This window comes from Panthera uncia (genome assembly GCF_023721935.1).
Source record: "Panthera uncia isolate 11264 chromosome E2 unlocalized genomic scaffold, Puncia_PCG_1.0 HiC_scaffold_19, whole genome shotgun sequence".
NCBI classification, from domain to species: Eukaryota; Metazoa; Chordata; class Mammalia; order Carnivora; family Felidae; genus Panthera; species Panthera uncia.
The window spans coordinates 1,874,559-1,886,616 of record NW_026057588.1 but is presented as its reverse complement, the minus strand read 5'-3'; the positions used below and the strand labels follow the sequence as shown (position 1 = coordinate 1,886,616).

Sequence of the window (12,058 nt, the reverse complement as noted above, 5' to 3'; positions counted from 1 at the left end):
ACAGAGCTCAACCCTTTTAACTTTGAGAAAACCCACTCAGGGGACAAACTACAAATGTGTTGAGTGTGGGAGAGTCTTCACTGATAAGTATTGCCTTTCATTGGTTTCAGAACTCATAGAAGATAAAAACCATATAAATGTATAAAACACAAATTATTCCTTACTCAGTATGAAAGAATTTATACTTAAGAGAAACATTATATTTGCAGTGAATTCAGGAAATAATTTTTCTTTAGTTTATTTTTTTTAATTTTTTAATGTTTATTTATTTTTGAGAGAGAGACAGAGTGTGAGTTGGGGAGGAGCAGAGAGAGAGGGAGACACAGAATCTGAAGCAGGCTCCAGGATCTGAGCTGTCAGCACAGAGCCCGATGCAGGACTCGAACCCACGAACCATGAGATCGTGACCTGAGCTGAAGTCGGATGCTTACCAACTGAGCCACCCAGGTGCCCCAGGAAATAATTTTTCAAAGAGGGACTGTTTCACACTACACCTAAGAATTTATAAAGAAGGGAAACACTACAATGCAATTATTCAAGGAAAGTTTCATGCTTTTCTCCTTCCTTACTTGACATCACAGAATGTACACTGAAGAGAAACCTATGGATGTACTCATTGTGCGGAAGGCTTTAAGCATAACTCAGCAATGGGGCACCTTGGTGACTCAGTCAGTTGAGCTTCTGACTTCGGCTCAGGTCATGATCTCATGGTTCATGGGTTCGAGCCCCGCATGGGGCTCTCTGGGGTCAGCATGGAGCCCATTTTAGATCTTCTGCCCCCTCTCTCTCTGCACCTCCCCTACTTGTTTGTGCTCTCTGTCTCTCAAAAATAAATAAATGTTTTTAAAAATTAAAAAATTAATTAATAAACATGGCTCAGTACTCATGTTGCTACATAAGAGAACTCATACTGGGAAAAACCCCTATATATGTAATCAGCATGCAAGAGCCTTCAGGAGGTGTTCCTACTATATTCAACGCAAGAGGACTCATACTACAGAACACTGTGAATGGAGTCAATGTTGGCAGGCTTTCAACTATGGTTATCATCTTATTACCTTATTTGACACTGGGAAATTCACATAGATTTGAGAAACTTATTGAATGTAATCAATATGGAAAAGCTATTAGTTGAAATTCCATTTTATTTGACATCAGAAATCACAAAGGAGGCAGAATACACAAGGTATATTTGACCCATAAACAGGTGACTGCATGTAATAAGACTTTGCACTTGTGGTTCACTACAATCATGGATAAGCAGTTATAAGCAGTTGTGTTCTACATATCTCCTTGATTTGCCATAGAAACACCATTTAATGGGACTCAGGGTCTAGGCATGATGGAAAACGTCTCATAGGGATGACTGCCACAAACAATAAAATGTAAAGGTTATAACAATACCATATCTATCTTCTTACATCCTATATGAATTAGAGAACCATCAAATTTGAGGTGTCATGCAAAGATCACTTTTAGTATCATGGGGATCAATATATGCATAATTTTATAGTATTCATGGGGAGAACTGAAGAATAGGTCATCGAATTTTTCCCCTGCATAATCCAAATGCCATCACTTCAAACAAATCAGAGAGCTTTATACTAAGTCACCAATATTTCACAAACGGCATTCTACTATTAACTTTAAGAAAGGTATCATAAAGAGTAGTGTGCATCTTCACACTTCTAGGGGCATAGTCAGGATACAGGAAGGATTAAAAAAGACATACCCTAATCTGGTGGAATGTCCACACTCCATGGATCATCCACATCTCACAAACTTCAACTAAAATACCTTTAAAAGTTGGGATCGGGAGGAAACCTCACCCACAGCTGCCCAAAAGGGTATCTGGCGTGTTCTTGGGGAAAAGATGAAGAGGAAGGTCCCACACATTAATTCTGAAGACCTTCCCCTCCCTCCCCCTTTATAAGAATCTTTTGAAATGCTGGCTTCCCTCCTAGACCCAAGGAAGAGATCCTGCTCCTCTAATACTCCATGGAATACCACCTTTCCTTTCCAGCACAACCATCAAATCCTCTTCCAGGATCCCCATCTCCTTGCTGTCCCCTGGATGTTGAAACTTCGTTAAGTTCTAGATCTTTGCTTCTAGTAGCAAGCCCAGAAAATTCCAGTATAAACTGCTCTCAGATTTGGCATGTGGCCTTATAACTCAACTTGAGAGGCCTATGTGGCAGAGGGGCCTCACCTAAGAAGACTTTTTTGACAACCTCTATTGCTGTGTCACCCTCCTCATTGTCGAGAGCCCATCTCCCTCTACAGATGCCAAAACGTCAGCCACTCTCTTTAACAGCTTTTCTCACAGACAGGATATAGACACAAGTGTCAATCCTGGCCAATGGGGTTTGAGGAAGTCTATGAGAAAAAGGGTTTCTGGGGGAAAGATTTTATCCCTTCTCTGTGCTACAAAGAGTAATGGCTCCCCCAAATGCGCATATCCTAATGCCTGGAAACTGTGAATGTGTTATTTTACAGGGCAAAATGGACTTCACAAATGTAATTAAGTTAAGGATCTTGACATGGGGAGATCATCCTGGATTACATGTAGTGGGACCAATGTCATCACAATCATCCTTGCTTAAGAGGAGGCAGGAGAAGCAGAGTCCAAGAAAGCAATGTGATTATTGAAGCAGAGGTCAGAGTCAGAGGGAGACTTGAAAATGGCATGCTGCTGACTTTAGTGTTGGAGGAAGAGACCATGGGCCAAGGAATGCAGGCAGCCTCTAGCAGCTGGAAAGGACAAGGAAATGGATTCTCCCCTAGAGAATCTCCTCTAGAAGGAATGCAGCTCTGCCAACATCTTGATTTTAGCCCATTAACCCATTTGACCTTCTGACCTCCAGAGCTGTGAGATGAGAAATTTGTGTTGTTTTAGGTCACAAAGCATGTGGTAATTTGTTACAGTGGTACAGGAAACAAATACACTCCCTGATGCCAATATCTTCAGCCGAATGTTGCATGGCTTCATGTAATGTGTGGAACTGTGACAACCACTTTAAGACCATGAGGACACAAGCTTTAGGAATAACCAAGGCAATACACTAAGGGAGGCAATACACTAAGAAAAGATGGACAGTACCTGGCTAAGGGTGAGAGTCGAGCCCAGGAACCATCCCTGGAAGCCCTCTGCCTCTGGATTTCATGCAATATCAGATAATGAATGGTGACATATTCTGTCACTTGGGGGAAAACAAACCAAACCAAACCAAACCAAACCAAACCAAACTTCTTACACTACAACCCTTTCTTGCTCCCAACTAGCTTCTGCTTTCAAGTCTCTTGCTTAGTCACGCTGAGCTACTATTTAGGGACTCCTAGAAGTAGCCATCACAGGTAACCAAATTCTGCAGGCTCAGGCTGACCCTTGCTCACCTGATTTAGAGCCAATCCTCTGGAGGTGGACAACCCACAAAGAGCAGAGATCCACCGCAATCAGCAGGAAGGGCCAAGTTAACTCAGCAGCAATCTCCAAGGCACAGGCAAGGGGCTGCAGAGAAGGCAGCGAGACATTTCAGATATCCAAGGGTATGATGTAAAAATGCAGAGTGGGACCCAGGGGAGGTGGTAGCTTCATCAAATTACACATGCAGATATGGGTAGTCTTCCCCTCATGTCCCTGTTTATAGAAGGTGACATAAGTGTTTGAAATGAAGCACACACCTCTACCTAAAAAACTTGTGCCAACTTGCTGAACCATAAAATGAGTCTTCTATCACCATCATAAAAAAGTTCTGTGGCTATAACCGTATGCTATGGATGGCTTTGAAGTCTAAATTTTTTTAAAATTTTAAAATATTTATTTATTTTTGAGAGACAGAGCGTGAGCAGGGGAGGGGAAGAGAGAGAGGGAGACACAGAATCTGAAGCAGCTCCAGGCTCTGAGCAGTCAGCGCAGAGCCCGAGGTGGGGCTCAAACCCACAAATGGTGAGATCATGCCCTGAGCTGAAGTTGGACGCTTAACTGACTGAGCCACCCAGGCACCCCTGAAGTCTAAATTTATTGACAAAAAAACAAAGAATGTTTTTGAAGTAATAGTTTCTGGGAATATTTCTCCTTGAGAGGAATTTGATTCCATATTGATTGTTCTTATGAAAAACTACAGTCAGTTCCTTCTCCTACATTTTGAGAAAGAAGGAAATACAGAGTAAAGTGTGAGGCCAGTATTCCAAAAGGCCCTGCTGTAATCCTGTTTACTATTGCATTGAGCCTAGTGATGATTTGGGATTTAACAATTGGCCTTCCCATCCTGCAACATGATAAGCATTTTTATTTATGCAAATTTAATTGTAACTCTTTCCAGAAACTTATCTTCATATAGGTGGCCTGCATTTCCCAACAAATTAATCCCAGACATTTCATGTTTTTATGATTCTACTGTGACAGAAACCTTTCAATATACTTGTTAGGGTTATAGAGATTTTGTGTGTATGTGTGTGTTGATTTATGTGTCTTTATTTATTACTCTGCCTGGTTTATTGCAACCTCATTGATTTTTTAAATTTTCCAGTTGAGTTTTTTTTAGGTGTGCTAACACTATCTGTTAATAATAAGTGCATCTATTTCCTTTTCCAATAGTTACAGCAGTTAGATCTGTTTCATATCTTATTTGTGGTAACATAAATATCCAGGGAGTTTTAATAAGTTTTTAATGTTTATTTATTTTTGAGAGAGAGAGAGAGAGAGAGAGAGAGAGCGAGCAGAGGAGGCAGGGGCAGCGGATCCAAAGTGGGCTCGGTGCTGACAGGAGACAGCCTGATGTGGGGCTGAAACTCACGAACTGTGAGATCATGACCTGAGCCAAAGTCAGATGTTCAACTGATTGAGCCACTCAGGTGCCCCATTTTTAATTTAAGCTTGTTAAGAGCTGATATCCTTCTTTCATCTTGGATATATATATCCGTTCATGGTTGTTGAACAGAGGAAGAATGGAGAGAGACTCAAGAAGAAAGATTGGAGTTTGTAACGGCCCCTCAGATCAGTTTGATGCTTCAAACATAATACTGGATGAAAACATTAACTAGAACTATACAATAAACAATATAGCTCTAAGAGAAACATCTAGTGAAATGTCTTTCTGGGGAGGCGGTTGATGTTGCTGAAGCCAAGCAGCTGGGAACGTTATCTTTGATGTTGGGGAGAACAGGCAAAGAATAAATGTTTAGCAGTAATAAATAGATCCAAAGGTGTATTTTCTGGGAAACAGTTATTACGAATAATTTAATAAATTATTACTAATAATTTATAGGTAAAATGCTAATTTATTTCTGCTTCTCCAACTTGAAGTTCTCAAGGTCTGAGGAGTTCTGAGAAGTCTCCTAGAGACCCATGGGTTTTTTGTTTTGGTTTGGGTGGGGTTTTTTTGTTTGTTTTTTTGTTTTTAAGTAGGCTCCATGGCCAACAAGGGGCTTGAACTCTCAACCCTGAGATCAAGAATCACATACTCTATCACTGAGCCAGCTGAACACACCTATCTGTTTTAAAGACAAAAAGGTTGACCTTTCTTTTCTTACTTTTTTAAAAAATTTTTTAAGGTTTATTTACTTATTTATTTATTTATTTTTAAGAGAGAAAGAGAGAGTGGGGGAGGGGAAGAGAGAGATTGACAATCTGAAGCAGGCTCTAGGCTCTGAGCTGTCAGCACAGAGCCCAACGCAGGCCCGAACTTGTGAACGGCTAGATCATGATTTGAGTCGAAGTCAGCTGCTTAACCAACGGAGCCACCCAGGTGCCCCACTTTTCTTCCTTTTTGAAATGACTTTTAAATGTGTGTTCCCCTCACATGAAACAATCTGAGATGCTCTGTACGGTGAAAGAAGAATAGACAATGGTGAGTGGAGATCAAATTAGGTCCATGATTCAGTCTTATGGCACGTTTAAGACTCCATTGAGTGCCACCAGCTGCCATAGTGATTTTGCCAATATACAGTTTTATATCTCTTATTTTTAGTCCTATGTTAAATCAGTAGTGGAATATTAAAGAAAGTATATGGAAGAATGTTAATATATTGCAACAATTTAGTATCTCAATAAACATGTCTTTGACTATATGGAGTATATTGAGAGGAAAAGTACAAATTAAGCTTTGCAATTGAATGGGGGCACCTGAGTGGCTCAGGTCATGATCTCACAGTCCATGGGTTCGAGCCCCATGTTGGGCTTTGTGCTGACAGCTTGGAGCCTGGATCATTCTTCAGATTCTGTGTCTCCCTCTCTCTCTGTCCCTCCCCCACTCGTTCTCTCTCTCTCTCAAAAATAAATATTAAAAAAAATTTTAACTTTGCAATTGAATGAAACAAGTATTGCTAATCTAGCCATTTTTACATATGATCCACAATGCCTTTTCTGCAACTCTAAATTCCAAAAGCTTTTGTAATGAAGTTTCTTCCTCTATTATGTATCTGCCAAATTTACCAGAAATAACAAGGCTATTTACACATTTTCTCCAACCTAGTGTGACTTTTCATGCATTCTGCTCCTGCTCAAGATGTTACATAGTATGTGACATACGTACCTTACTATCCTGTTAAGATCCAAACACTTGTGAATTCCAAAACAGTTCTGGCCCTGAAGGTTTTGAATAAGGGATTGGGGCCCTGTATGAAAACAGGATACATGACATTTTTTATATTTTACTTGCATAATAGTTATTATTTGTTCAGAAATGCTTTAACATAATCAATCACAGTAAACTAAGTAGCATGCTTAATTTGCTAAGTGGGAAAAAGAGCACAGAATTTATTGTTAAAAGTTATATTTATTTATTTAAAAAAAATTTTTTTTTTTTTTTTGAGATAGAGCATGAGCAGGGAAGGGGCAGAGAGAGAGGGAGACACAGAATCTGAAGCAGGCTCCAGGCTCTGAGCTGTCAGCACAGAGCCTGACGCGGGGCTCGAACTCACACACTGAGAGATCATGACCTGAGCCAAAGTCGGACGCTCAACCGACTGAGCCACCCAGGCGCCCAAGTTACATTTATTTTTTAATGTTTATTTATTGTTGAGAGAGACAGGACAAGCAGGGGAGGGGCCAAGAGAGGGGGACAGAGGATCTGAAGTGGGTTCTGCACTGAGGCCAGCGAGCCCCATGTGGGGCTTGATGTGGGGTTTACCACCTAAGCTGAAGTCAGATGCTCAACTGACTGAACCACCCAGGTGCCCCATTAAAAGCTGTATTTAAAGTGGCTTTCATGAATAAGTCTCCAATAATATATTTATTGAAAATCACCTTTTAACTGAAAATCATGTTTTTATCCCATACCATATAAACAGAAATTGACAGAACTTCCAAGGGGACTTGCTTCCTTAAGATGTTAACGTCCTTCATCAAACTGGATGATGAACCATGACAAGCATCCCCAGTCACATCCAACACAAAGCAAAAATAACATGACTAATTAATGTGGCTCTGTCACACTACCTAGGGCTATAACATAGATTTTTTTTTTAAGTCAAAATATGGAAAAGGAAGAAGCCAAATTACTTACAGAATGGAGATTGTATTTTCTCTACAATAGCCACAAGAAAATCCAAGGAAATACTCTTAGTATAAAAGACTTCTTCTCAGTTTCTGAGTAAATACTAATCAAAATCAAGACTGTCTTATTGCAACAAATATGATGAACAATGTGCAGCTGGCAGGTAGATGCTCTCCACAGTAACAATAAAAATTAACAACTCCTGGGCGCACCTGAGTGGCTCAGTCCATTAAGCATCCAACTCTTGATTTCAGCTCAGGTCATGATCCCAGGATTGTGTAATCGAGCTCTGTGATGGGCTCTGCACACATTGTGGAGCCTGCTTAAGATATTTCTCTCTCTCTCTCAACAAATAAATAAATAACAACGCCTGGAACAAGTTTGGCAGGCTGTGGACAGGATGACCCAAAGGGAGGCATAGGGTTGCTAAAACCTGCTGGGAAATTCCAAGAGGAGAATCCATGAAGTCTGGGGCCCAAGAAAATTAGGAGAGCCCCAAGAACATCAAAGCCTGGACCCTGAAGAAGTCAAGACCACAGTAGGCCCTGGGACCTGACCAAGATGAGAAAACACCAGATACTGGACTCTGAGGAAGATAAGAGACTACTTAGTCCTTGGCCCCCAGGGAAGACGAGCACACACCAGATCATGGGCAGAAACAAGTCTTCTTTCATTTCCTAGACAGGGGCACCATGGCTCCCAGAAGAGGACACTGTGCAGAGGATCCTACCCATCCCACTCCTCCTCCCTAAGATTCTTTGCTTACCCAAACTTTAGTCAGACTCCCCTGAACCCTCTCCCCAACAACCTTCCATGTACTTCCTTGTAGAATCCAGTTTTAGCAAGAATCCTGTCAGTTTAATAAGAATTCTCTACCCTTGAAAACTGATCAAACTTCATCCCCACGACTGCCCCCAGGTGGTATCAGATCACCTAGGCCTGCCTTCAGCAATAATCTTATTAGGTTGGTACGGCCAAAAGCCGCCGGACTGTGTATTTATCAGCTAACACCCCCAACTCCAACTTGTTTAGTTATAAATCCCCACTTGATCTGCTGGTATTCAGAATTGAGCCCAAGTCTATACTGGAGTGTGTCTTCCCCTGTAGCTACATTATGGTGAATAAAATTTATTTCCACCGTTTTAGCTTACGTCTAGCTCTGGTTTTCTTTCACAACCTACCCCCACACCCGTTCCTAGGGTACAGTTAACCCTGCCTTTCTACACACAACTTGAGTGGACATTTAAGCCTGACCCTTCTCCCCTGCCTACAACTGGAGGACACAGAGCCGCACCACCTGCACCTTCGGGGCAGGCCCGCCCTCCTTTCCTCTCAGGACCCAGGCCGTCTCCAGCACATTTCCGGCCCTCCCTCCCCCTCCTACCTTCTTCCTCCCCCTCCTGCCCTTCTTCCTCCCCTTATACGAGGATCCGCATTTAGCACCGACCCCACTCACTTCCGTCCTTCCTACCACAGCCTCCTCCCGGTATTTGGGTGGACTTTAGCTCCTCCCCCCTCCTACCCGCTCTCCGCCCGCTCCTCCTCCTCTCCCCGAGCTTGGCTGGACGTTAGCTCCGCCCTCTGTACGCTTCCCTCCCACGCTGTTCCTGCCCTTCCTTCCTTCACGTTGGGTAGGAATAGCAGCCCCAACCCTCTACGCTTCAGGCCCTGCCCGCTCTTCCTCCTCCGCCAAGGAATGTAGTAATCCTTCCCGCCATTCCTCCACCCAACTTTAATCTACTTCCGGCCCACCCTCTCTGCTCTCCGTCCCTTCCCCAACTTCCGGTCCTTCCCACGAGTGGTCGCCCTCGTGGCGGAGCACGACTCTGTTCTGGCCTGCGCCGCTGCTTGGGAACGTGTTGAGGCGCCGCGGCCTGGCGTACCCGACTCGAGCCCCCCCCCCCCCCCCCCGACCCAGCTGGACCACCAAGGGTCGCTGGCGAGTGCCCTCTTCCGGCCCGCCCAGGCTTCCCTTGCCATCCGAGATGGCCGGCCAACATGGCCGCCGCCTGGGAGAGGTCGGGCGGGCACGCCGCAGGGGTGGCTGGGAGTTGTAGTCCGGCCCTGCGCGCTGACGCATTTCGCCGCGGGCCGACGGTCGCCATTGTGCGCCGCGCACTGGGTGAGTGTGGCGCGAAATCCGCTCCCGTCGGGCGCTGTGCGGAGACATCCCGGGGCCACTCTTCGGGGTGTGCGGCCTCAGTCCCTTCCCCACCAACCTCTGGAGTCCAAGGCCGGTCTTGCCTGCCGTCTTCCTGCTGCGGGGCCGGAAGGGGCGGTGTGGTCGGGAACCCGGGGCCCAAAGGGAAGACAACTCCCTCCAGGCGTGGGGCTTAAGGTGGGCCGACCCGTTCTGGGCGCGTGCGGACTAGGGAAGGGTGTAACTTCCTCTGGGTGAGAAAGGTATGAGGACGATCTCCTCTCGACCAGGGGGAAACCGGCCCTCCAGGCGTCGGGGAGAAGGTGGAGACGACCCCTTCAGCGCGTTTTTCTAGGTGGCGGGTGGACCTGTTATTTCACATTGATGATGCCGGTTCTGGGCTAAGTAGGGGGCTCCCTACCGCATAGACCTAACACCCCTTCCACCTCCCAAATTCGACCTTCTCAGGACTGCCCACTCCCACGAGGTACGTCGAGGAGAAGAAAGGTATGGCCTCCGGGCTTCCGACGGCCTGGTTTCGTGTGAGTAGAGGCTTCTTTGAGTTTCTGAGTCTACCCCGGGATCGGGGGGCGGGGGGGGGCAGGGTGGTAGTGAGATGCCACCTTCCCTTGAGATGCCTTCAGGCTTCAGAGCATCTTCGGGAGGATTGAGAGACTAGCTGGGCATGAGAGACTGCTGAATGGAGGAACCGCTGGTTGCTTAGCTTTCCAAGGGAATGGTTAGAGTACAGGTCAGGTTCTGGGGGACTCTAGTTTATCCTCTGTATCGAGGATAGGTATTGACAGGTTTAAGTAGGGATTAGGTTTATATTTACATTTCAGTAGCCATTTTGGCATCAAAGCTGGAGGGGATGAGAGCTCTATCACTAGGAAAAAAACGATAGAGGAGGATGGATCCTTGACCATTGAAGGAAGTAGAAGCAGCCTAGGCGATGGATGGGAGCTGAAGGCTTGGGTGTGATGATTCAGCTCGCAGAATTCCCTAATAAGACGCATAGACGCTAATACTAGTACTGGAATGTCCAAGTTAATAAGAAATGGGAGATCTTCAGCGAATAAAGAACTCTCTCTGGCTTCACATGTCTTCCCTGCTGTGACCTGAATAGGGTCAAGCTTGGGTTTGCTCAATTTCAGACAAACGCAGAAACACACGAGACGTCGGGAATGCTTTCAGGTCATCTTGTAGACTGTGCCCTCATGTGCTGGGTCAGCCTTTCCCTTCCTGTCAGCGTGGGTGATGACAGACCCTGGCTGAACAGAAACCTGTGGGTTTTAGGAACCAGTGACCTTTGAAGATGTGACCTTGGGTTTTACTTCAGACGAATGGGGACTGCTGGACCTCGAAAAGAAGTCCCTGTACAGGGAGGTGATGTTGGAGAACTACAGGAACCTGGTCTCAGTGGGTAAGGATGGCCTCCATGTCAATAAAGATCTGCGCTTTGCAGCACGAATGTGGTGCCTCTGAAGTGTGTGTCTGCTTTGGCTCAGGCTGCAGGGATCAGAGTGCAATTGTCAAGGTCCTGGAGTCTGAGGGAGAGGGCTTTACTTTGTACCTGTAGGGAAAGGGCATCTTCACATGACTTCTAAAGCTGCCTAGTCCATCCCTCAGAGGCCTTGAGTTGCTAGGGAGGTAGGTCTATCAGGAATGTTTCCAGCTACAATAGATGTTCATTTTTGTGACAATTCCGGAGGATGTGGGGTCAATGTCCCAAAAGATCAGAAGTATCATTGAAGACTGATCCCTTCCATTTCCCAGTGCTTAGTGTGAACTTTTCCACGCTTATGTTAGTGTCTGCATGGCTGAGGCACCCAACATCATATCCATGTTCAGGGAAGAAAGAAGGCGAAGGGACAGTCCTGGCTAGTTCTCTTCTCACACCTGCCATTATTTAGCAAGAAAAAAAAAAAAGGCCCTAACGTCTCCAGCTGACAGATTTCCCTTTGTGTCTTGCTGGCCAGAACTGGGGTCCCACTGCCACTTTTATTGGCAAGGGAGTCCAGGAAGGCAAGTAATTGACAAAGGGGATGGACTGCATTATCATCACTGCTGTAGACCAGAAGTCATGCCCTTGCAGGGAAGAATTCAGGGACAGCATGTGCCACAGGAGGAATGCATTTTCTCCTGAACACAGACCCCCAAGCCCTGTCTCTTTTCCCTTGGGCAGAACATCAGCTTTCCAAGCCAGATGTGGTATCTCAGTTAGAGGAGGAGGAAGCGCTCTGGTCGGTGGAGAGAGGAATTCCTCAAGACACCTTTTCAGGTGAGACCCAGGCCCATGGGAGTCCTGGCAGGGAATGGGCTGGTTAGTCAGGGACTGGTGTCTTAGAAAACAAGGTGACAGGGGAAACCCCCAGATGGGGTGCTGTGATGACTAGCTCAGACATGCTGAATCAGACTGTTT

The 12,058-nt window shown here is 45.2% G+C and overlaps 1 protein-coding gene and 1 long non-coding RNA gene across 4 annotated transcripts in view; one reads left to right on the top strand and one right to left on the bottom strand.

Annotated features, from left to right (window-relative positions):
• Nucleotides 1-971: 971 nt before the first annotated feature.
• Nucleotides 972-9,462, bottom strand: LOC125915892 (uncharacterized). The gene is made up of 4 exons (XR_007455787.1): nt 9,249-9,462; nt 6,534-6,615; nt 3,394-3,508; nt 972-1,366 (listed from the first exon to the last, which is right to left on the bottom strand). It is a non-coding gene; the product is annotated as an uncharacterized LOC125915892 (long non-coding RNA).
• Nucleotides 9,463-9,468: 6 nt separating this feature from the next.
• Nucleotides 9,469-12,058, top strand: part of ZNF274 (zinc finger protein 274) — a 30,228-nt gene continuing 27,638 nt past the window's right edge. Inside the window, exons 1-4 of one of the 3 annotated variants that reach the window (XM_049621851.1) lie at nt 9,469-9,618; nt 10,105-10,178; nt 10,933-11,059; nt 11,822-11,917. In XM_049621851.1, the coding sequence (XP_049477808.1) occupies nt 9,495-9,618; nt 10,105-10,178; nt 10,933-11,059; nt 11,822-11,917 (421 nt within the window). In that variant the 5' untranslated portion in view covers nt 9,469-9,494. The other 2 variants (XM_049621852.1, XM_049621853.1) reach the window with 2 other exon arrangements.